We start from the raw sequence: 25548 nt of genomic DNA, 5'->3' as shown, positions 1-25548 counted from the left end.
ATGCTGTACAGGGGGGGGGGGGGGGGGGGGGCTACCTTCCTGGGCCAGCGAAGACTATGGAGGCAGCCGGACTGACGCCATTGTTGCAGGTTCCAGCGAAAAAACACACGGACGGGCGCCTGTGGCGGCTTCAGCGAGACGGCGCCGATGGACATAAAGGGGATTAAAGGATTAGGGCTGTCCTAGCGCGACTCGGTAACCCTCTGCGTACCGGGCGGGTCCCGGGTCAATTATCCAGGATGATGCTCGCTGGCTTGCTTGGCAGCGCAGCGCCAAGGTGGTGTCATGCAGCGAATACAGCGGATGCCGCAGCACGGGCATCGTTTGTGCCGGCGCGAAACACGGCGCAACAGCGGTGGAGGCAGCGACGATGCCTGCGGTGGTGTTCAGGGCAGTTACGGCAACACCAGCCTTCTGAGAACAGCTGTGAAAACGGAAGCTGAGGCCCATCTGTGTGATGGAACGACTGTAGTGTCAACGGCGTGTGGCGGGCAGCGATTGACGTCATTCGCCGTCGGCAAGGAGTAACATTACCTCGGGGTGGGCGACACCGCCCCGAGGGCTGAACCACGGATCCGATTGATGAACATTGTGTAAATATGTTGTCTAACCCCGTAAGTAATCGCCGGGCCCCTCCAGCTTCGTTACAACGATGTTCAACGGGAATACAGGTAAATTATACTGTGCTGCGTACTGGAGTAAGTTCCTCTCGCGCCCTCAACTCAAGGTTATTGATGTGAGAAGCGAAAGTATTTCTTTTTCCACTTAGGCGGCAGCTTAACTCCCTTCCTCTTTTTGCTCTCCTGAAAAAGAAAATAAGCCCACCGCCTGAGGACTCCTTCCTGAGTTACTCGAACTTCGTAAGAGCCGGCTGCCGTCACATAGTAGGAAACCGTTGCTGAACATGTTTAAGTGCTTTAATTCAGTACGCCTTGAAACGCGATACATTCCACGAAACAAGGCACGCCCTATATCACCCACCACGCCATAAATTGCACACTCTAAGCCCGAATACACCTATATAGGAGTAAAAAGGGAGTAAGCTATCCTCTAGCTCACACCCTCTTATGGGCAGGGCATGCTGCCCAAGTCCCGGGGTAGATTTGGATCCCTGAATATGCGGAATGCTTACGCTTGGTAACGGAGCCACGCTCCCACTGTAAAGCATAGTAACTTAATGCAGTTATCAGTAGAATGAGGCTTTTAAACGTGGCACCGGATGTCTTGACGTTACCAAATAGAGGAGGTTGAAACCTCGGTTAAAGACTCCGCAACAACTAGAACTTTGCGTGTTTTGAAGAGAGAATTTGCGTTGCCATCCGTAAGTTTCCGTATTGTTAGTGATGGAAATTTATCCTATGGCTTGATACCCTGCCCTTAAAAGAGAGAGCGCTAGAGGACAATTTACTCCCTTTTTACTCTCATATGAGATAATCTGTGTTAAGAGTGCACCACACCGCACCACCACCACAACCATAGACGAATCCTACCCCACAGAAAGACCGCTGCGTTAAAAGGACGCGCATCAGGTAATCATCGAAGGGCTCCGTCTGGTTCCCACTCGGGAAGAAAGACACAACACCTTTCTCACCGACTCGTCGGTCGAGAAACCTAGAGGCGTGTGATGTGCCGTCTTGCGAGAAGCACGTTCTATAGGCATTTCGGCAGATGAGAATATCGATACGAGCTCTTCGGACGAGCGCGATGTCTAGGGCAGTGGTGGAAGGAAACTCAGGAGAAGCCCTTTCGTATACCCAATGCATTGGCGAAAGCGTGGCGGAAGTGACGTCGGAATTTAGGCTAAAAAAGCCGGACCACTAGCAACTTTGTCGTTGTTGCTGCCGAATCTTGAGCCATGCTCTATAGCAGCGACGTACGGCGTTGTTTCATTTCATTTCATTTATTAATACCCTCAGGCCCGTTTGGCATTACAGAGAGGAGTGATTAAAATGATAACATATTAAACAAAACCAAGCAACGCAACAAAAAATAAAAAATACAAGTTGATTAGGCTCTTAATTATACAATGTTAGCTATTGCGTTTTTAAAACGATGATGGTCTTCAATGGTGGCGATAAGTCCCGGAAGGCGGTTCCAATCCTGTGATGTGCGGGGAATAAAACTGCGGGAAGAGGCATTAGTACGGGAAGAAATAATACCAACTTTGTGAGAGTGCTCAACGCGGGCAGTATGATAGGACGGATTAGAGATTAGTTCATTGCGCAGGCGGGTGTTGTGGAAGTATATCTTGTGAAAAAGGCAAGGGCGAGAATTATAGCGGCGAGAGGCAAGTGGCGGTACACTTGAGGTTTGTTTCATAGTAGAGATACTGGTAGTCCGATTGTAGTTATGAAGAATGAATCGAGTAGAATTATTCTGAACACATTTCAGTGAGTTAGTTTGCTTTGCACAGCTCGGGTCCCATACAGAGGAGGCATACTCAAGTTTAGGGCGGAATAATGTTTTGTAAAGGAGCAATTTTAGTGATACTGCGGCAGAAGAAAAATTACGTCGCAGATATCCGAGCATGCGATTGGCTTTAGATATTATATGGTTAATATGAAGGAACCATGTTAGGTCCGACGAAATATGTACGCTAAGGTAGCGGTATGATGTTACTGACTCAAGGATAGTGTTATTAAAAAGGCAAGCAGCTGGACTTGACTCTCTAAGAGATACGCGCAAGACTTTACATTTATTGATATTAAGAGACATGAGCCAGTGACTCCACCTATCTAAAATAGCGTTAAGATCAGTTTGTAACGTGATAACATCCTGGTCACTAGTAATTTCTCTGAGCACAACACAGTCATCAGCAAATAGATACATGTTAGAACTAACATGCAGGAGTAAGTCATTAATGTGAATTAAGAGAAGAAGGGGACCCAAAACCGAGCCTTGAGGCACTCCAGAGTACCGCGCTAGAAGATGAAGTACGATCGTTACAAGATACAAACTGAGAACGATGACAAAGGAAGTGTTCTAGCTACGTAATAATTTTGGGGTCAAGGTTAAGTTGCGCTATTTTTAAGAGTAGTAGTTTGTGGAAAACTTTGTCGAATGCCTTGGCAAAATCTAAGAAAATACAATCGGCAAGGGAGCGTCGGTCAAGAATTAGGTGGAGCTTATGCGTAAAGGTAATTAGTTGCGTTTCACAAGACAATGCTTTTCGGAAGCCGTGTGGTGCGTGTGAAAAAAACGAATTTGAATCCAGAAAGTGCAAACTTTCGGAGTGAAGCATTTGCTCTAAGATTTTGCATGGGATACTGGTAAGTGATATTGGGCGGTAATTATATGGGGAAGCAGTACTACCGGATTTATGAAGTGGAACCACCTTCCCAACTCGCCAGTCGTCAGGACATTCACCTGTATCAATGCACTGTTGAAAAATTAGTAACAAACACAGTGAAGCGTAAACCTTAGTACACTTCAGAAACTTGGCATTAATAAGGACAACACCTGGACTTGCAGACACCTTCAAAGACTCAATTATGCTCTCGATACCACAACTATTAATAACAACTGATTTCATTGCCAAATTATTGTAGAAATGCGGATTCGGTAAAAATGACCCATCACAAGAGACGAAATTCTTACAAAATATATCATTCAAAATGGTTGGACATTCAGACTCAGCGACAGAAGCTCCGCTAGAATAAGTTAGTGTTATTGAGGTCTTTGAAGAAGGATTAACAACGCGCCAGAATTTTTTAGGGTTATCACTGAGCATGCGTGGTAGTGTCGTCTGCATGAAGTAAGTTTTTGCTTGTTTCAATGCCAGAACTTAAGTTTTGTTAGCTTCTTTATACACTGCGCATAGATCATCGGAAGGAGCCAGTTTAGCCGCTCGATAAAAGCGCTTCTTTCGGTTAGATAATCGGTGCAAGTAGGAGTTATGCCAGGGTGTGTTAGCAACCAAAGTGATTACACGTTTCTCGTTGACTTTGGTTTTAAAAATATTCAAGTTAGTATGCACGCTTCGATCTGAAAAATGCGTCTTGAATATATCCAGGAAAGTGGCCAGATCATTGTTAATTTGTTTAAAGTTAGCTCTGCTGTAATCGCAAATGGTTTTATTGTTATTGCTTGAATAACTTTCGCGACTCTAATTTCAAATGCTAACACTACGTGGTCAATTAAACCAGGCAGGTAGGATATCGGAGACACAAGGTCTGGGCTTTTCGTTAGAATAAGGTACAAGGTGTTCGCGCTATGGTTGAGTGACCTTGTGGGTTTAGTAAAGAGTTGACTTAATTAAGGAAAAGGTAGAACAAATATCTAAAAAATCGTGACTCTGGGATGAAAATGGGCTTAAAGGGGCTGTGAACGGGACTGTAATATTATTATGCGGCATGCCTGGCATACTGAAGCATGCCCCTTCACGAATAGTGTCCATATTAATAATTGGTTTTTGGGGGAAAGGAAATGGCGCAGTATCTGTCTCATATATCATTGGACACCTCAACCGCGCCGTGAGGGAAAGGATAAAGGAGGGAGTGAAAGAAGAAAGGAAGAATGGAGTGCCGTAGTGGAGGGCTCCAGAATAATTTCGACCACCTGGGGATCTTTAAGTGCACTGACATCGCACAGCACACGGGCGCCTTAGCATTTTTATGGAGGGTTACCGTCTCTTGGAAGCAACGAATGGATCGCTTCAGCGCTTGTTTTCGGTCTTTTTATTCTTCTCGTCTAAAGTGGCCAGGTTAAAAAACCCGTTTGGCAGTGCAGATCGTTGTCATAGAGGGTAGTAAATGACTGTAGACGTCGCTCCAAAGCGTTCACATGCTCACCGTGCCCGTTTGTTTACAACCTGTAACGAGCGGTTGCCTGTTATCCAGCGGCGCTTCGGAAACCTACAGTTTTTCTTCTGGTTTGTTAAACATATAAAGGCGACCAATTAAATACGTACGTATGGCCGTGTGCAAGTGCCGGCCAGAAGTTTAGTGACTGGGCATTTGCATTTTGACGTTGGATTCGCAACGTTCACGTTGTATTCTAACGCCGTATTCCCAACGATAGATGAATTGCGCTGCTAGCGATGCCTGTCCACAGTTCAACCGTTCGGACTCTGCTGCGGTGAAAGCTTAATTTTAGCGTTGCGCGCATGCTAGTCACGCGCGCCTGTAGCTACAACATGACACTGATGTGCAGAATGGTCGACAGTGTTGCACTTCGTGACTACCAGCGTCGCGATGGCTAACCTAGATATGGCACTCGGGCGCACTTGCTTTGTAGGTTTTTTCTACCAGTACGACGTGTATGACTTTAGATGGTAGTGACGAGGTCAGTTTTTGTTTTTCAAGCTTGGGCATACTGAAGCGACTCCAGCCCCATAATTAGCTGTTCAGGTATAAACAGTAAGGCGGTAAATGTATGTATTACTGGTTACATTCTTGGTATGTGATTTATGTCGTGCCCTGCATTAATTTGGCTTTTTATCTTTCATTTGTGTGACACGGATGGAAACCCGGCAAATAATTTCCGAGGGTTTGCCGAAGGGTTGAACCTTCTGGACAGTGGCCACGTTGGCACTGCATTCTGCAAATGTGACTCCGAGAACTGCAGCATTAAGGCTGAGATAAGGTCGACACAGCCGTTTGGACAGGTGTACACCACTCAGGTCAACTTTGGAACTGCTTTTTCTGCTGCTTGCAGCTTAAAGGCAGGCCTTAGTGAACGCTGCAGCCATGTCTGTGCTCTTTTAATGAAAACTGTCGAGGCGACGAGCATGGGGCTGACAGGTACCTCATGCACTGACAAAGCATGTATTTGGAATGCGTCCACCGCACAAAATGTGACTCCTGGTACGATGGGGGAAGTGTGCGACCACCAAGAGAAGCCAAGTCGCATGTTAGAGTTTCTGACTCATGACATGATGGAGGCCCACTTTGCCAAATGCCTCTTAAATATTGACAATCTGCAGGGCACACTGCTGCACTCTGTTTTAAAACCAAAAGATGTAGCCCGGAGTAAAACGGGCAGTGCACGTAAGGAAGATGTTCACTTTCACTTCAAGTAATAATTCAGCTTAAGAGTACAGCAAGCAATTGTGGAGCTGTTGTGCTTTTAATATATGCATGCTTGGTTATTACGTTCAGAGGCATACATGACACTGTAATTACTATGATGTTTTCTTATATAAATTCTTGGTTTCCAACCTTCCTGTACCAGAAGAAGTGTTCATAGCTTGCCTTGTGTAAACACTGAGTGCGCCCATTTTGTTGCCATCACCAACTCATGAAATAATGAAGTGTTTATCTGTATACGTATGCAGGCTCATCACAGCCACACGGCGTTCATAACAGCCAGCTTACATGCAAGCCATGTAGAGAGTTCTACAATAACCACGTACTGGTTACCATCAGCAGTGCAGCCGAACTGTTCAAGCTTCAGCACGGAAGCAAGGCTTGGTTTGAACACAGACATCTGCGCATCACTGCAAGTGAAGCAAGGTCGATCCCAGTCAAGGCTGTCCCAGATAAATGGGTTAAAACACACATGAACCCCAGCTTTGCCGGTAATGCAAGTACGCGGTAAGGAAAAAAACTGGAGATGGTGAACGTCTGAGAGAGAGAGAGAGACTCTTTAATGAAGAAACTGAGAATTTAGCCGGCGTTTCAATATCGCTGGCATGCTACTCTGCGTAGGGAGGGGAATTTGGGAGATGAAGACTGAAGGAGAGCAGCGTGGAAGAGGTGGAAAAAAAAAGATAAAATGCAGCCATGAAATGGGTACTAAGGATGCAGTGGCAAGTATTGATGTAACCTATGGAATGATGGAGTGCATAGTCCGACGAATGGGCTGACAAAGTTCACTGCAAGAAGAATGCATGAAGGTAACCTGCAAGTGAATTTAGAGCTTATCGAGATGTCCAGTGTCTTTTAAATATGTAAAAAGAAAGTTCATTGCAAGTCTCTGTTGCCTGAAGCAGGCTAAGGGGCCTAAAACTTTGTCCATTGTTAGGGGCACTGGGCAGAGCTTCTGCATGCAATGTTCATAGTACGCACGCTCGTTAGCATACGCAGGGCACTCAAGCAGGATATGTTCCACAGTTTCTATCGAAGCGCAGTTGTCACAATGCGGACTGTTCATTTGTCCAAAACGGTATCGCAGGCCATTTGTATATGCAGCATTCAGACGAGGTCGGTGATAAAGTGTTTCGAGTTGTCGAGGAATTCTGGGTGAGAGTCTTGATCTAAGATGTGGGTCGATTGAGTGAAGAAATTGGTACTGATTGTTCGGCAAACTCCAAAGCCGATACGTTTCTTCGTACGCAAAACTTTTAGCCATTTGGGACGCATCAGATTTCGTGAGAAAACTTCGAATGTATCTCTGATGTTGATGGCCCTTACGGGCCGCTTTATCTGCTTTTTCATTAGCTCTGTATTTTGTTCATTGAAAGCGGGATGTTTTCAATGGAACAAAAATCATTGCAATGCGTAGACCCCAAAATTACTAATATTGTGAGCCACCGCTTGCACAGGCGTCTTTTTTTCGGGAACAGCCGGGCACACAGCGCGCGCTCCCCGGAGCCCAGGCAAGCGACGATGATGATGATGGGGATATACAGATGAACGAGGTGAAAGTTCGCGCAAAGCGCTCACACAAATAGTTCCCCGGCAGAAAAGCGGCCATCCTGGCCGCGGAATAAATAGAAGAGGGGCGACGGGTGTAGAGTTTCATCCGCGATACATGAACCACTTTTTGGGAGCGGCGACGGCGGTCGATGACGGGGTGCGAGGGAACAACGGCGTAGTTGATCGGAGATGTTTGCTGGACGACAAGATAAGGTCCGATAAAGCGCTGGAGAAACTGCGCACAGTCCAGGCGTGCGGACGGGTGTCCAGAGGAGGACCTCATCTCCGGGTCGGAAGGAGACCGTAAGGTGGTGCAGGTCATAGCGGTGTTTGCGGTCTTGCTGAGTTGCTTCGGTGTTGACGCGGGCGAGGTGGCGACAATATGCCATCCGAGAAGCGAACTCTTCGCCCAGAGACGCAGACGGAAATGCGGGAGCAGAAAAGAAGGCGGTATCGAACAATGAGGATGGAACACGGCCATAAACCAAGAAGAAAGGGCTGTAGCCAGTGGTGCGTTGAACTGCGGAATTGTAGGCAAAGGTGACAAAGGGCAAAATGTTGTCCCAGTTCTTATGGTCAGGCCGAATGTACATAGATATCATGTCAGACAGGGTACGGTGAAAGCGCTCGATGAGACCGTTGGTTTCAGTATGGTAGCTAGAACATGTCTTGTGGACAGTGTTGGTGGCGCGGAGGACCTCTTCAAGCACATGGGACAAAAATGTCTTCCCACTGTCGCTGATCAGGACACGAGGAGCACCATGGCGCAACACTATCGCATGCAAGAAAAAGTCGGCGACTTCAGAAGCGGCACCGGAGTGAAGCGGGGCTGTTTCAGCATACCGCGTCAGGTGGTCAATGGCGGTGACAACCCAACGGTGGCCAGCTGGCGTAAGGGGAAAGGGACCAAACAAGTCGGTGGCGACGGTGTCGAAAGGCACGGATGGGCAAGGAAGAGGCTGTAGGAGGCCGGCAGGAACGGATGTTGACCGCTTGCGACGCTGGCAAGACACACAGGAGGATATGTATTTGGCGACGCTAGTAGAGAGCCCAGGCCAGAAGTATCGGCTCTTGATACGGTCATACGTCTTCAGGTGACCCACATGACCGGCAGAGGCGTCGTCGTGGTAAGCCTGCAAAAATTGAAGACGAAGGGAGCGAGGCTCAACGGGAACCCACCGGTGACCCGTAGGGTGGTAGGTGTAGCGGTAGAGTGTGCCGTGCTGAAATCTGAACTGGCGAAGCTGGCGGCGCGAGCGACTGTTGGGTGCCACTGATTGGCCGCAAAGACGATCGACGATAGTGCGGCAGTATGGATCATCCAGCTGATGTGAGGGCAAATCGGCGTGGACGTCGACTGGTGCAACAACAATGAGTACACAATCCAGAGGGAGGTCGGACGCCTGAGGTGAAGGGCACGTTGTTGAGGGGGCCGCAGCGTGAGTCCGGGGGTCAGGCAACGGGCATCGAGACAGGGCGTCAGCGTCGAGGTGTTTTCTCCCGGATTTGTAGGTGATAGTGAAGGTGTACTCCTGAAGACGTAGCACCCAGCGACCCAAACGGCTGGACAAGTTCTTCAGTGTCGACAATATTGTTGACTTTTGTTTGCTACATCATGCTTGTTTTGCAGGAAATCAGCTATCAATAAGCTGCAGAAGAAACTCGAACAGTATCTCTCCTTTGTGCACGTTCATCTGCAACTGTATACTAGCCTGCTACATCTAGTGCTGTAGTCAGGGAAATTTTATTTTTATTGGGCCGCCCACGTAATAATGTAAAAGAATATCTACATATTTCCTGCAAAAAGTTTCAAGAAGTTTCCAAGCCCAAGCAGGTAATCCAGAAGTAAGACTTTTTCACGCATTAGTTGATACATGATGTTTGAAATAAGTGTGCACTTAATTGCCGTAGACCCTGTCTTATCGTCAGTTCTTTCTCTGATGACAACAAAGCGTATAATTATTTCAAAGTAATGCAGATATGACCACAGGATTTTCAAATGATCTGTTGAAAATTAGCCCTGGAAGCTCTCCATATCGGAATAGTGCAGCGATAGTTGAATCAAGACTGGTGATAAGAAGTATCTTGGTGCAGATAATTATCTTTTCTGCATGCTGTATCTACAGAAGGGTCTCATGGTTGAGCAGCATTACAACAATAAAATAGCACAAGGTCAGATTCTGAGTGATGTGTGATGTTTTTCTCCTATGAAGGTATGGATCACAGTCTGAGCCCAAAGCACGTGCCTGGTATGAAAAAACAAAGCAGATTCGTGTTGAAGAATGTGGACTCGTCGTCTATCCTGCGACACTGTGGCTAGGATCTAGCCCTGATGGCTTTGCACCAAAAGTGCCCCACTCCACAAACACTGCAGAGGCATGGCAGCCTGCAAGCGCTCTTCAGGAGTGTCAAGTATGATGTTGGGTATAAAGATGACGTGCTTCATCTTCGTAAGGGTGGAAAAACAAATATTACACACAGGTACAGTTGCAGCTGTTTTGCTGTTAGAAAAAACAGTGTGATTTCATAACTTGGTCACCCAATGAAGCGCACATAGTTCAGGTGTCTCATGATGAGGAATTTCTCAAAATGCATATCCCAAGTTTGGAGAACTTTTATTTTGCACTCTTGCTCCCTGTGCTTGCAGACAGTAAGCGGTAAAGTAGCCTTGTGTGTTCTGTAAAATGCAGAGTTGAAATAAAAGAATGCTCACACAATTTGTACATTCATTGACTCCTTTTTCTGAGCAGCCACATTCCTGTCCCCGTTGCAGCTTAATATTTACACACAAGTAGTAAACATTACATGTTACTTATAGGGGAAATCAGTTCCCAGCATTTGCAATACAGTAAGAAGTATGGCACTAGGAACCTGAGCAACCATAAACAGCCAAGCTCCTAAGCTTTGCAGTAGTGAGGACTATAATTCATTTTATACATCAGGTGCGACACTGTCATTGCTAGTCCACTTGTTTGCGCTGCCTATATCCACGGTCAAAAAGTACCATGTTCCTTGTCGTGAGCGAAAAATAAATGTTTTGCCTGCAGGCTATATATGTGATAATTTGTCGGGAGCTTTATTACATGTGCTCTTATCGCTGATATTGTCACGGCTTGCTTGACGTAGAGGCCGGCGTCGAGCACAGGCGGTGACAGCAGGAGCACAAGAAGGAAGGAAGGAAGGAAGGAAGGAAGGAAGGAAGGAAGGAAGGAAGGAAGGAAGGAAGGAAGGAAGGAAGGAAGGAAGGAAGGAAGGAAGGAAGGAAGGAAGGAAGGAAGGAAGGAAGGAAGGAAGGAAGGAAGGAAGGAAGGAAGGAAGGCAGGAAGGAAGGCCTCAGACGTTGCTGGCACATACCCACTACGGTGGAGTGGCCAAGACACAGGCGGTTAATTTCTGGATACAGGAAAGTTTTGACGGGAAAAGGAGTGGTAATAGTATGTAGCCTGATAGATTAGAAGAACGAAGGACAGAGGTCCTGTTAACTTGAAGATCGAAGACGGGACAAGGGCTTAATGTGCATAATAGTATACAATGCCTGTAATGTTTCAATGTCTTACAGACTGAGAGCGGGAAAAGAAATTAGAATGGGAGTCGCTGCGTTCCTTGAAGAAAATTTTGCACAGCAGAGTGCACACTCCTGTCGCTTCGTCCAAGCAAAGAAGCGCCAATGGAAAGAAGAACCACGGAGGACACAGGCAAGCCCAGTTGATGAAATGGAATTTGCAAAAGACGCTTCCTCAAATGAGAGAAGCGGCGGCAGAACAGCAGGAAGTGATCTATTGTCTGAGGTTCAGCACAAAAAGGGCACAGTGGGGAAGCCACCAGGCAATATCCTTGAAGGTAGAAACAGAGGAACAGGCAGGTCCGCCAGCAGCAGCGTCGCCGTCGGCACGCGGCAATCGCGCTTCAACTTTCGCTTCGCTACACTACCTCGCCCTTTAAAGAAGCATCGTCCCGATGCTAACCCGAGAGCAAACAACACTTGGCGGAAAACCACACAGTGGCCCAGAAATCTTGCTGGCCGATGGCGATGCTGGCCGAAATGCAGGCGATGATCGCGCGTAATACGGCTTAAGCGTAATAAAACTTCAGGGCGGGGGAACGACGAGATGACGGTCGCATTCCTTCGGGCAGTACCTTGTAGTTCAGGTCTTCGATGTGGCGATGAACCGTATACGGGCCAAAGTAGCGCTTCATGAGTTTCTCGGAGACACCTCGACGGCGTACCGGCGTGCACACCCATACCTTGTCCACAGGGCAAAAATGGACGTCACGTCGGCGGAGATTGTACCGACGAGCGTCTGTGTGCTGTTGGTGCTGGAGGCGGAGTCGAGCGAGTTGCCAAGCTTCCTCGGCGCGCTCGCATACTAGACGGGCATCATCGACTACGTCGACAGACGGTTCGCGTGGCAACATAGCGTCAAGCATCGTGGTGACCTGTCTGCCATGCACCAGTTGGAAATGGGACATACCTGTCATCTCCTGGACAGCGGTATTATACGCGAATGTAACTTAGGGCAGTACCTCGTCCCAACTGCTATGGGCGACGTCCGCATACATGGCGATCATGTCAGCCATCGTCTTGTTCATCCTCTCCGTCAGCCCATTGGTTTGCGAGTGATACGCCGTAGTTCGGCGGTGGCTAGTGAACCTGAGACGGAGGATCTCCTGTGTGAGCTGTGCCAGAAACGCGGCACCCCGGTCAGTGATCAAAGCGGCAGGGGCACCATGACAGAGCACAATACACTCAATAAAAAACTGAGCCGCCTCAGCAGTCGTTGCTGAAGGGAAGTGCTCGGGACTCGACGTATCTGGTTAGGTAGTCGGTGGCTATAAGGCACCTTTTACCCGACTTCGACGTTGGAAATGCGCCTAGAAAATCCATTCCGATTGTGTGGAGCATGCGTTGGGTCGAGCGGCTGGAGAAGTCCAGCTGGTCATGTAGAAGGTCTCTTCCGCCTTTGGCACTCTCGACAAGTTTCTACGTAAGCACGGACGTACTTAGGAAGTTGCGGCCAATAATACTTTTCTCGAATACGTGCAAGTGTTCGGCTGTAGCCAAGGTGACCAGCTCTAGGATCATCGTGACAAGCTTCGGCCACCTCGGCGCGCAAGTCTTCTGGCACAACAAGCAGCCATGACATCGGGCTGCTGTCGACGTTCTGCTTGTACAATACGCCGTGCAGAATCCGGAACGTCGGCAGAATACGCAGGAAAACGCGGGGCACCACGTCTTCGTGGCCTTCCAGGTGTGCCATCAGCTGTCGAACCTGAGGATCATTGCGTTGCCGAGTAGCCATATCTGTAGTGTCCAATGCCCCAAGGAAGCCGTCCTCGTCGTCATTATCGCCCCCTTGGCTCCGGATTGACGGGGGCTCTAGACAAACAGTCAGCATCATTATGTTTGCGGTTGGATTTATAGATGGTGGTGAGGTCGTACTCTTGTAGCCACAGGCTCCACCGAGCAAGGCAGGATCCTTGAGATTGGCGAGCCAGCACAGCGATTGGTGGTCGGTAACGACGCGAAAAGGGCGACCGTACAGATAGGGCCGGAATTTGGTGATCGCCCAGATGAGAGCGAGACACACTTTTTCAGTTGTCGAGTAATTGCCCTCCGCCTTCGAAAGAGCTCGGCTGGCGTAGGCAATAACCCGCTCGGCGCCGTCCTGGAATTGCACAAGCACTGCTCCAGAACTTGGTTGCTGGCGTCCATGTGGAGTTGAGTGTCGGCGTCTTGATCGAAATGGCCTAGTATGGGAGGCGCTGCAAGGGCGTGCTTTAATTGGCGGGATGCTGATTGCTGCTCCTCTGTCCACTCAAAGGCGACGCTATCCTTCGTAAGGCGGTAAAGTGGCGCGGCGATCTGGGCGAAGTTGCGAACGAAACGTCTGAAGTACGCGCAGAGTCCGAAAAGGTGCGGACAGTCTTCTTGTCGGATGGTGGAGGGAAGGACTCTACGGCAGCCGTTTTCTCTGGATCTGGCTACACACCGATTTGGCTGACGACATGGCCTAGGAACTTCAGCTCACTGTATGCGAAGCGGCACTTTGAAGGCTTGAGCGTGAGTCCGGCAGTCAGAAGAGCTTGAAGAACCGCCTCAAGGCGCACAATGGTCAGCGAAAGTGCTGAAGAAGATGACAACGTCATCAAGATGCACGAGACACGTCTGCCACTTCAGTCCGGCGAGCACAGTATCCATGACTCGTTGAAATGTCGTGGGCGCTGTACACAGGCCAAACGGCATGACCTTAAACTCGTAGAGTCCATCCGGTGTTATAAATGCGGTCTTCTTGCGGTCGCGCTCATCCACTTCAATCTGCCAGTATCCACTCTTCAATTCGACGGACGAAAAATAGCGGGCATGACGGAGACGGTCGAGAGTGTCGTCGACGCGAGGTAGTGGATACATGTAATTCTAGGTCACCTTATTTAGTCGCCTGTAGTCGACGCAAAATCGAAGGGTCCAGTCTTTTTTCTTGGCCAGTAGTACAGGGGCGGCCCAAGGACTGTTGGGTGGATGGTGTCGTCGTTATTCATTTATTTAGGACGCTAAATGTGCCGCACGGCATAAAACGTGATGCCATTAATGAACGTCATTACGTTAATAGGTTACAAAAAGGCATGGAGGCCAGTAAAGTGAAAAAAGTCACATAATCCTCGGGCGTAAATGTTTTTTGTTATCCACAAGTTGAAATCGGAGTCATTGTTTGAGGACAGGCCTGCCTCCTGCAGAACGCGAGCGCGCACCAGCGAAGTTCCTGGGCAAGTCCACAATAGGTGGTGAACAGTGGTGTCAGAAGCGGGTGTGTCGCAGTGAGGGCACTTTACTGGCGCAGGAATCTTCTCACTTTGCCACTGGTGGCGAACTGCAGGCGTAACGGCCACTCCGACACGCAGCCGCCTCAGAGAGACCTCCTCCATCCGTGATAGGTTGGGAGGAAGGGGGTGGGTACACGGGGGAATAAGAGCACGTGTACGCCGCCTGAGGGAGGCTGAAGATGTTAAATGTGTCAGAAGTGGATCTGGTGGCAAAGAGGCAGGAGGTGTTTGCGGTACGTCCGCTAAACGATATGACAAGTCAGGTGCGATGCTATCGACATCTGTGCGTGCTTGAAGCCAGTGTATGAGTATAGGGACCGGGTAAGATTTGCAAGCAGCATGTATGTCCTGGGAAACCCGAAGGGTACCACGCACTTTCTTTAGGTGCTTGAGAGCTTCTTGTGAATGAGTGAATAGGTGTACCTGGTTATAAGGAGGGTCGTCAGGTAAAGCTGCTATGGCGTTTAAAATCGCTTGGAGCTCCAAGGGAAGAGGTGATGAATTTTCAGTACAGTAGGTCTGGCGGCTGTAGAGTTGAGGGTGTGTCGGGCTTATAAAAGCAGTTGATACCCCCGTTGAGGTTATGGCGACATCTGTGTAAAGGATGCAGTCATCATGTTGGGTAGAAAAAGTTGATGGTAATGGCCGAGAGGAGAACTCCGACTTCTTATGACAAGCTGGCTTGTTTGATGTAATGTGGCAGTAGTCCCAAGGAGGTGGTTAAGGCTCGAACATTGGACGAAGGGAAACTTTCCGTGCTCTGTTGGTTTGTCGCTGGGTAATTAAATCTTCCAGTGTTTTGAGCTGCGCATACTCCTGCAGCAAACAAATAGGAGTTGCTCGGGGTAGGCCCAGTAATGACTCGCATGGCTTCGTGGTTGAGTGCTTCGAGTGTAGACCACTGTCATTTCGTAAGTTGTTGAAACTGAGCCTGCTATAGGAGCCGAGGTTGAAAGACAGCACGAACAAGTCGACGAACTGTATCGGAGCGGGCGCCTCCAGAGCGATTGGCTATTGTACGGATGAGGCCAAGTGTGTTTATAGCATTCTTGCGCATAGCTGATAACCAAGCCGGCCTTTGCCTGAAGAATGAACATGCCGGCCCAATACATTGGTATGTTCCACTTCAGGAAGAGGTACGTTGTCAATAGTGAGCACGAACGGAGCGGCTTTGAAAATACGGCGGCCAGCTTTATTGCCCACAAGAACGTAACAGGATTTGGAGAGGTGGAGGGAGAGGCCAGTGTTGGCGAGAAAGTTGTGTAGAAGATTGAGGGCATTTTGCAGAGAGTCTTGCTGCACCTGAGCTGAGCGATTTGTGGACCAGAGAGTGATATCGTCTGCATATGCCAGAACTTGAACATTAGGAAGGGTGGAAAGACTGTGTATCAGAGGAATGAATGCGATGTTAGAGTTGGTGCTAAAACTGAGCCCTGCGGTACTCCGCGATTAAAAATGAAGTGGTCTGTAGGTTTACCATTAACATGGATAGCAAATGTCTTTTGTGAGAGAAAAGCATGAATTGCTCGACGTATCTGCAAGGGCATGCCAAGTGATGACATAGTGTTGAGAATGGCTTCGTGAAGAATGTTGTCGTATGCATTCGTGATATCTGTTGCCAGGACTGTGCGAACGAGACGGCTGTAAGGTGAACGACGTATCACGTCGTTGGCAAAGTGGTCAAGACCACCTTCAGCTCCGTATCCTGGTCGGAAACCAATTTGGGACGGCGAATATTTCTGATGATGGTCGAGCCACCAGGACAGTCGAGTGGCAAGCAGTTTTTCATACAACTTGCAAATAGTTGGGATAAGAGAAATCGGTCGTAGGGCCCCAAGAGTTGTGGGTGATTTTCCAGGCTTTGGCATTGGGACTACCACTGAATGTTTCCAATCTGGTGGCATCTCACTGGATGTCCAGATTTCGTTAAAAATTCTGAGAAGTGAAGTCAATGCTTCACCGTCCAGATTCCGGAATAGGGCATAATGTACACCGTCATGACCAGGTGCAGTGTTAGGGCGGATGTCTTCAATTGCAGCTATAAGCTCAGCCATGGTGAACGGGCATGTTATCTTATCATCTGGCTCATGTTTGTAACTGATCGGAACAGGTGCAGATGAACAGTCATAATTCGGAAAAAAACTGAAGGGCAGCTTGCGAAGCAAATTCATCTGGAGAAAGACGAAGGGCAAGACGAATACTCTCGGCATAGTCTTTGACGGATGGCTTGCGTTCCATGGAATGAAATACACACCACAAGTGGCGATTGCCGACAGGAGTACTGAGTTGAGAACACCACTCTGTCCAGCGCTTGTGCAGAAGGCGTTTAGAATACCGACGGGCTTTAGCGGTGACTCTATGAAGTTCCGTTCGTGCATTCTGGTCTGAAGGATGCTGAGTGATGTACACGCTCAGCTGTTTGCGCCTTGCCCAGAGATTAAGGAGGTGAAAGTCAGGATTTGGTTGGTCTTCGTTGACAGTGGAAGAAACTGTGTTTTGAGCTAAGACAAGCATAAATGTAGAAAGTGCTGAGGCAGGAGTTATTGGGGCGAAGCGACCATCTGTGCGAAGACTGTACCAAGACATTACATGGACCTTCCTGCGAATTTTACGCAATGTATTTAAAGCAATGTCAATTAGGATGGGGGAACGATCCCTGCCCCAGGTGTCTGCGTCACAAGACCAGTGAGGATTGCCGGGAACCAGCCACCATGTAAGGTCCGGAGTTGATGGAGGAGTACGCGGGCGGGTATAATTAGATGTGTTGTTCTGAAGTGTAAACGACTGGTCAAAAAACGTGTCGTAAATCTGGTCTCCACGTTTAGAGTTATGGGTGTAACCCTAGGCAGTATGTGACCCATTAAAATCTCATCCAACTAGTATGGGTACACCTGGGTAAGAGGTGCGCAGATGTGTAAGCCATCCAAGGTTGAGTGTAGAGGATTGGGGTCGGCCGTAAAAAGAAACCAATAGTACTGTAGTACGTTGCGGCTTAGTGAGAATGGCAATTACTTCTTGTCGGGTATTGCACCAACGAGACAGGTCGACGGGAGAATGTGGTGTCGACCAATGAACATATATAGCTGCTTTACCAGGAGCAAGACCACTACGGCGGTCGGGTATTGGTGGATTGTGATATGCACAATAACCAGAGAGAGGAAGGATGGCATTATGCTCCTGGAGAAGGAAAGCCCAAGCAGAGAGTTTGCCTTCTTGAATGCGCAGCTTCAATTCAGGGAGCTGATTAGTAAGACCTCGACAGTTCCATTGCACGACATAAGCAGCAGCGTTAATAGCCATTCGCTTGCAAAACAGATGTAATCATCTGAGGGAGTTGCTGCAATAGGATAATGAGGGATGACATTGAAGATGTTGTTGCAGATTGCTCTGATTGGTCATATTTTGAGTCTGAACGACTGTGTACATGGACAAAGGAGGCACTTGGCAAACAGGCTGAACTGGCGGTATGTGCGGACGTTGTATGATGATGATGATGATGATGATGATAAACCTTTATTTGCCATCAGAATGGAGGCCCCCTACTCCCTACCTCCGGCACGCAGGCCGAGGGGCAGGGGCCGGGACCTCCGCGACTAGAGACAGGCAAGGAGCTTCTGACTCCTCGCGGCAGCTATCGCCAGATGGACCGCTTTCTTCTGCACGACGGGGTCCGTGCTTTGCAGAAGGGTTTCCCAGGCCTCTCTACTGTCTATGTTCTCTCGGAACCCTGGAGAATCCGCACATTCCCAAATCACATGGTCGAGGGTCCCCCTCTCCCCACACTTCCTACACTTATCATCAATATCCTCATCTTTTAAGACATGTGATGCCCACACTGGGTGTATGAAATTTTTTGCCTGTAGTCTCCTCCAAGCCGTAGCCTCTGTGTTAGTGAGCTCTTTGTCCGGGGGAGGAAAGAGTCTCCTGTTTAGTTTGTAATTTTCCACTATTTCTGTGTAATTTATCAGTCCAGTTCCCTGCTATTGGGCGGTCCTGCTGCGGCTCGGAAGTAGAGATCTCGAGCAAGGGCGTTTGCCGCCTCGTTTCCTGGAACTGCCTCGTGGGCTGGGGTCCAAACGAGACTAATATTTCTATTTATTCTGCGTCCCTCTAGGATTCGCAGTGCTTCCTGAGTTATCCTGCCTCGGGCATAATTTTGGATAGCAGTCTTGCTATCGCTAATTATGTATTGTGCCTCCGTTCTCACGCAAGCGAGCGCTATTGCAACTTCTTCAGCCGACTCTGGATTTCGACTGCGTATGGTTGCGGAAGAGACAGCTGTACCCCGACCACTAACGACCGTTGCCACCGCAGCTCCCAGTTTCCCGTTAGCCGCATCCGTGTAGGCCACTGCTTTCTCATTCATTTCGCCGAAGCGTTTGGTAAGCGCCTCAGCTCTCTTTCCCCTCCTTGCTTTGTTAAATGTAGGGTGCATGTTTCTGGGTAAAGGATCTACCCTGATCTTTTCTCTGATGTCCCTTGGGATGTCCCGCTTTGCTAGAATACCCCTGTCCGTCTGGAGTCCAACCATGCTTAGAATCGCCTTTCCTGTGTTTTATTGGCATAATCTGTCTTGCTGCGCCGTTCTCGTGGCTTCAGCAATCTCTCTCCATGTATTGTGAATACCCATGTCTAGGAGTCTTTCAGTGGAGGTGCTTATGGGCAGGCCTAGGGCCCGTTTGTAGCATCCCCTTATGATCGTGTCTAGTTTATCCCGTTCTGAGGCGCGGATCTTCAAGTAGGGTGTAGCATAGCTTATCCGGCTGATAACGTATGCTTGCACCAACTTGATCAAGCTTTTCTCTCTGAGCCCTCGTCCTTTGAGTGTTGTTCTTCTAAATATCCCTATGGCTTGCGCCGCATATCCCTCGAGCTTCTTCAGGGTTTCCCCGTTGTATCCGTCGCTCTGAATATGCAGTTCTAATATTCTAATCCTATCCACCATCGGCACGGGTTGTCCTCCGACCGTGATGTTGAAGTTGTTACTCTGTTGGAGTCTCAAGTGCCTAGGATTATACACCAGAAGCGCGGATTTCTCTGGTGAGCACGCTAGCCCTCTATTCGCTGCGTAGTTTACCACTACGTCCGCTGCCTCCTGTAGTTTATGCTCTATTTCGGCATCGCTGCCCTGATTGATCCAGATGTTTACGTCATCAGCATACATACTAAAGTGTGTGTTGCCAATCTTTTTGAGCTTTTCCGGGAGACCTCTCAAAGCAAGGTTAAATAGAAGCGGGGATAAGACCGATCCTTGCGGGGTGCTCCTACTCCCTAGCGTAATTACCCCCGACTCTATGTCTTGATATCTGATTTTTGCTGTTCTATTGGTCAGAAAGTCCTTTATATAGTTATAGGATTTTTGTCCTGCTCCTATCGCTTGGAGTTCCTCTAGGATCGCCTCGTGCTTTACATTGTCGAAAGCTTTTTTGAGGTCCAGCCCAAGAATTACTTTTGCATCCCTAGAACTGGAGTCTATGATGTCATGATTCAGTCGTAACATTACATCCTGAGTGCTTAGCTTTGGCCTGAATCCGACCATCTCATCAGGCCATAAGCTGTTATCCTCCATGTAGCGAGTTAATCTCGTTTGAACTACATGTTCCATCAACTTTCCTACGCATGAGGGTAGGGATATTGGCCGGAGGTTCTCCAGCTTGGGTGGCTTGCCCGGTTTGGGGATTAAAATTATGCTGGCCTCTTTCCATTGTTTGGGTAACTTTCCTTTTTCCCATACTTGTTGCATGTATTTTGTGAGAGCAATGATGGACTCGTCATCTAAATTTCTAAGTATCTTATTTTTTATACCATCCGGCCCTGGGGCGGACTTTGTTTTAAGTCTGATTAACTCCGCTCTAACCTCCGCCTCCGTTATGGGTGCGTCGAGCTCCTCTCTTACTACACCTTTATAAGCCGGCAAGTCAGAGCAAGTTATATTTCCTATATAGGTCTGTTCTATTTTCTTTATGAAATCCTTGTCTTCCCCCTGGTAGGCATGTCTAGTTTTCTTTAGCTTAATGTTCGTTTGAGTTTTCGATTGAGTTGGGTCTAACAGGTGGCGTAGGATATTCCACGTCTCTGCTAGACTCATTCCTTTCTCCATATCATCGCATACGCCGCACCAATTATGTTCACATAGCTGCATGGCGTACCTCTCGATTTCTTTATTGTGTCTAGCTATCCTCCTTTTCAGGTTCCGGTTCCACCTTTGTTTTTAAGCCTGCGTTCTAACCCGCGTTTTGCCTCCCACATGTGGAGTAGCTTGCTGTCGGCTATCGCTGGGGCGTCCTGTCCTTCTAAAGTTACTGTTGCCTTAGCTACATGCTTTTTAAGCTTGCTCGTCCAGCTTTCTATGTCAGTAATGTCTTCCGCCGGGATACCTGCCCGCATTTCCCTAAACCTTTCCCATTTCGTGATCTTCGCTTGCTGAGAGCGATCTTCCGAAAGTCCTGTTTCCAGGGTAGTTGCTATTATGTAATGGTCGCTTCCTAAGTCCTGCTCTGTATTCTCCCACCTAATCGCAGGTGCGTTTTTGGAGAGCGTCAGATCAGGAGATGTGTCTGCCATTACGCTATTTCCTTTCCTTGTCGGGCAGCCAGAGTCTGTGTGCAGCGTGAGGCCTAGCTCTTGGATGTCCTCCCACAGCTGTCTGCCTTTGCTATCCTTTTTCTTGTAGCCCCATTCTTCATGGTGCGCATTAAAATCTCCAACTATAACAAGGGGATTCCTACCTGCAGCCTTCAAAGCTGCACGAAATAGGGCCCTGAACCTTACTTTTTGTTGTCTTGGCCTCGAGTAGATGTTTAGTAGGAAGAGGCTGGGCTCCTGTTTCCTACCCGTAATCATCTCCACTAAGACTCCTTCTATCGTTTTCGAGTGAATTTCGTGTTCTATTGTCGCAATGTTTCTTTTAACCAACGTTGTTACATGCGATTTTTCCCCCCGATCGCTATGAAAGGCTTGATAGCCCGGGAGTGTTATCTTTTTGCCAGTTTCTTGCAACGCTATTGCTAGCGGCTTCTCCTGCAGGGTTTCTATGTACTGTTGCACCAGCGCTCGCTTGCGTTGGAACCCTCGGCAATTCCATTGCCAGATTATGGATTTCTGTTTAGTGCGTCTGGCCATGTTGTAATTGAGTTAATGCTTCCTCACATGTGGCCTGGCGCTCTTCATAGGTCCTCTGTCTTTCCACCAGAGTTGTTATATCGGCTCTCTGGGCCGTAAGTTCTGCCATCATACTCTCGAATCTCTGGTTCATGTTCTGGAATTGCAGCGACACCTGCGTCATGAATTTGCGTAGTTCTGTTCGAATTGCCGCCATCTCGGCTCTATGGGCTTCCCCTTCCTTCTTTAGTACCACCCATATGTCCGTTTCTTCATCCCCCCTTTACGTTTAAGCGGGGGCCTCCTAGGTGGGTCTGTTACTTCTATAGCCTCACTCGTATCTTTTTGCGCTCTGGGTGCCGATGGGACAACCTGTTGGACCACTTGTTTCGCTTGCTCAGGTTGTGTGAGGGGAGGGGGAGCAACACTCTGCTTCCCTTTTGTCTCATGCAACATCTGTGTAAGATTGCTTACGAGTTTTTGTAGCTCGTCTATTCTCTTTTTAAGTTGCTCTATCTCCTTATCTTTATCATCTTTGGCCTGGGACTGCCCCTCTGCAAAGCTTACTTGTTTCGAGTCCTTGCTCGGATCTCTGCTCTGGTCTCTCTTCTTGCCCCAGGGGTTCTTTGGGTCCCTGGATCTCGATCTCCTGGGTTCCTTCGAGGGAGCCTCTCCGGAATCCGCTTGCTTCTCGCCCAGCCTTTGGAAGCTGTCGTCCCTGCGGCGGTCCTTCCTCTTTGTTGCCTCTTCCTCCTGCTGCTGCTTTCGCTGCTCCTTGATTTTCTTCTTTTCCCACGTTCTTTCCTTGACTATGAACGGAGTTCTATATATTTCTTTGCATCTCTTGTCTCCGAGTAGGTGCTCCTTGCCGCAGAGCTGACATTTTATCTGGCACTGATGTCCATCCTGAGGGTTTTCTTCCCCGCAGCCTCTACATCTCTTGTTCTCGGGGGCCGGGCAGACGTCTTGCCTGTGTCCCATGCGGCCGCATGCATAGCAGACCTTGTACTTTTTTTGTAAAGTACGCATCTGGTTGGCGCCGCTGAGAGGAATACCCGCCACGGAACCTCCTTGCTTTCGAACAGGATGAGTACCGCTTTTGAGTCCTTTCCCAATCTTCTCACCCCTAGAACCGGGGGGTTCATATTTCCAAAGAGCTTTAGTCTCCTCATAATCTCCTCTTCCGACCAGAAAGTGGAGGCGTCGTATATAACACCCCTCCCGCAGTCTTCTGGTACCGCCATATATGCGTTGACGCTTATAGCTTCTTTCCCCACGATGATTTCACGCACCGCCATGTAGCGGTTTCTTTTCCCTTCGTCTCCCGTTGCGATGAGCACGGACTGTTTTAAGTTGAAGGTGATAATGTCTCCAGCTCCTTCGTCGCCAATGCCTGCCGCCCTGCTGATTGCATCAGCCAGGTAGGTGCCGCCGAACTTCATCAGTCTTTCCAGGCCTCCTTGCGGTCTCATAATAACTTTCTCGTAGTCGCTTGGAATCTTCATTCGTTGCCTCTCCACCGATTTTTCGTCGAGCTTCTTTCCCGCACGCGTCTCCTCCTTGCGTCGCTGTTCCGGCGCTGCCATGTGGCCGCCGGCTTCAGTCTCTTCCGGCATTATCTTTCAGTTTTTCTTGCCTATGAACCATTGTCCAGGTATCTTCATCTCCTCAGGATCAATTTCAATCCCCTCTACGACCTCCATGTCTGTTGGAGTCGCCCCGGAGGGCCGTCTAGGGGGTCCGGTCTTTGTTCTCGCTCCTAGGCCTCGTTAGGCTTAGCGGCTCCCTTGGCTCTCGGCACTTGTGCGGCTCTTAAGATGGAAAAATTCCGCTCCCACGTTGATAATTTCGGCCAGGCCGGCGCTCGGTAGACTCTTGTCCATGATTCCAGCTTGTTTTGTGCGCATCCAGGGCCCTGGGTGCGGCGCAGCCCCCGTAGTCGACGGAGCTCAGCGGACGCACGTCCGCTCACCTCAACAGCCGGCGGAGGAATCCCCTGCGGACGTTGTAGTAAGAGAGAGCGACGTCGGCAAAGCTGATCAAGTTGTTGGCGAATGTTGGCGATCGCGTCATCGATGGCAGAGATCTCATCAGGCATAGAGGAGGTTATTGGAGGAAATTCTTCTTTTTTCCGCTGGGTATGGGAACCTGTCTTTACAACAGAAACATAAGAAGGGCGGATACCGGAAGGTGTAGGCAAAGATGCTGGCGGTTTTTCAGTATCTGCCTCATCTGTGTCTGTCGACAGAGCAGCAAAACGGTTGGAGATCTTGACTCCAGCCTGAGTAGGCGCAGCTAGCGGACGACGTTTCTTTCGAGGGCATTTAGAATAAGTGATGTCGTGGTCATTTGTCTTACAGAATGGGCACCTGAATGAGGGAAGACCGTCTGCTGGTGGTTTGGGCAGAGTGTCTTGGGATGCAGGGCAGCACTTTTTGATGTGACCTTGTTGCAGGCACCAATAGCAGTAGACTGGTGCAGGACGGAAAGGCTTCGGGTGAACGATTCGTCTATTGTAGAAGAATCTGGTAGGAAGTTCTAACGGCCCCATAAGCAGGAGAAGAAATGTGCCTCGGTTGCCTAGTCGGCGGGCATTAAGTACTGAGTGAGTGTCGGAGTAGAGATCCGTCATCACTTCCTTCGGAGGCGCATTAGGTTCTAGGTCATAAATGACCTATCTTTGTAAGCCGGGTCCAGATGCTAGATAGCCCTGTACAGGTACATACCGTGACTCGCTGATAGGTAATTTGTCAATGCCACAGATCTTTTCAGCATCGGCTAGTGACGCTACTTGAACGGTGACAGAATTGGAGGGACGGTGGTAAATAAAGCCGCGGTACCCTGAGATGCCCAGTGCATGGTCAATGAGCTGCTGCACCGATCTTGAAGGAACTGACGTTATGTTGTATTGCGCGGTAGGCTTAATGTGCACTCGGAAGGAGCGATCAAGTGTCGGGAGTGGATAGTTTGATGGTGTCGTCTTTGAAGGGGTAAGATAGGTTGGAGTGGCCTTTACCTTTTTCGCAGCCGGCTCAATACTGTCATCAGAAACAGTCCGAACAGGAGAGGACAGGGGTGGTGTAGGGGTAGGCACAGGAACAGGCAAGGCGGTATGGATTATCGATGGTTCGTCCCCTGCAAGTGAAGGCGGTGACTTGAGCAGTCATGAAATACCGTGTGCAGGAAGAGCTGAAGTGCTGAGGTAACATCCTTGAGGCTGAAGAGTAGGCGAGACGGCAGACGCATTGATAGCATGATGTGATCTCTCCATGTCTTACTTACTCTTCACGTCCATTGACCAGGCTGATTTAGGCCTGCGCGCCTCACGGCACGAACGTCGGCATCGTGAAGGAAGTGTCGGAGGGTCCGTCCTGAGATCTTGCAGCGTTCTTGGGATCTCCAGGCAGCGTGAAGAGATGACACTATGGCCGGAAAGGTAAACACAGCACATAAAAGCACAGAAGTAGCCGATCGGTACAGAAAGGGCGACAGCCCAATTTTGTCTTCATCTTCTTCCTTCGTCGTTAATCATTTCGCGCACTTGCTCTTGTATGGCTTCACTCTCCTTCAAGGAAACGCGGTATGGCGGTTGGCGAATCGGGGGCGTCGCGGTATCGACAATAATTCTATGCTTGGCGACGGGCGTCTCGCGGACTCGGGATGTCGTCGCGAAACAGTTGTGGTATCGATGCAAAAGCGAGAGCAGTTTGCTTCTGTGGGAAGGCTCAAGCTTGGGATCGATGTCCAGGGGCCACGTTGTGGGTTCACATGACCCGGGCGGGATCTCCTTCTCAGGCAGCCCAACAGCTTCGCGAACGTCACTAAGTTCTTCCAGTTGGGCTATAACTACCCCTTTCGTCAGGTGCTGCGGCTCGTTCGTGAAGTCGGTCACTAAAATGTTGCCACGCCCACGTTCAACATTGCAGATCCCCCGCGCTACACCAACGCCTCGCGCAAGTAGCATCTGAACACTTCCTTCGAGAACGCCTTCGCCACATGCGGCATCAACTTTCATCGCAGCGCGAGGAGCCCTAGGAGGTATCGGCGATGA

At 49.0% G+C, this 25548-nt stretch overlaps 1 protein-coding gene across 3 annotated transcripts in view; it reads right to left on the bottom strand.

The window, feature by feature from the left end:
• LOC144107726 (uncharacterized) overlaps nucleotides 1-25005 on the bottom strand; it is a 57581-nt gene extending 32576 nt beyond the window's left edge. For 2 of the 3 annotated variants that reach the window (XR_013309363.1, XM_077640875.1), the window contains exons 1-2: nucleotides 24780-25005; nucleotides 24514-24632 (exon numbers count right to left, since the gene is read on the bottom strand). Coding sequence is in view for 2 of the 3 variants with exons in the window: in XM_077640875.1 (XP_077497001.1) it covers nucleotides 24514-24632; nucleotides 24780-24948 (288 nt within the window). In the remaining variant the exon portion in view is untranslated. Of the gene's footprint in view, nucleotides 1-2036; nucleotides 2123-24513; nucleotides 24633-24779 lie in introns of those variants that run through there. The other variant, XM_077640874.1, reaches the window with a different exon arrangement.
• Nucleotides 25006-25548: the final 543 nt, after the last annotated feature.

The sequence above is a fragment of the Amblyomma americanum genome, chromosome 10, assembly GCF_052857255.1.
Source record: "Amblyomma americanum isolate KBUSLIRL-KWMA chromosome 10, ASM5285725v1, whole genome shotgun sequence".
Taxonomy (NCBI): domain Eukaryota; kingdom Metazoa; phylum Arthropoda; class Arachnida; order Ixodida; family Ixodidae; genus Amblyomma; species Amblyomma americanum.
Note: the sequence above shows the minus strand (reverse complement) of the source record. Positions and strands in the feature narration are given on the sequence as shown.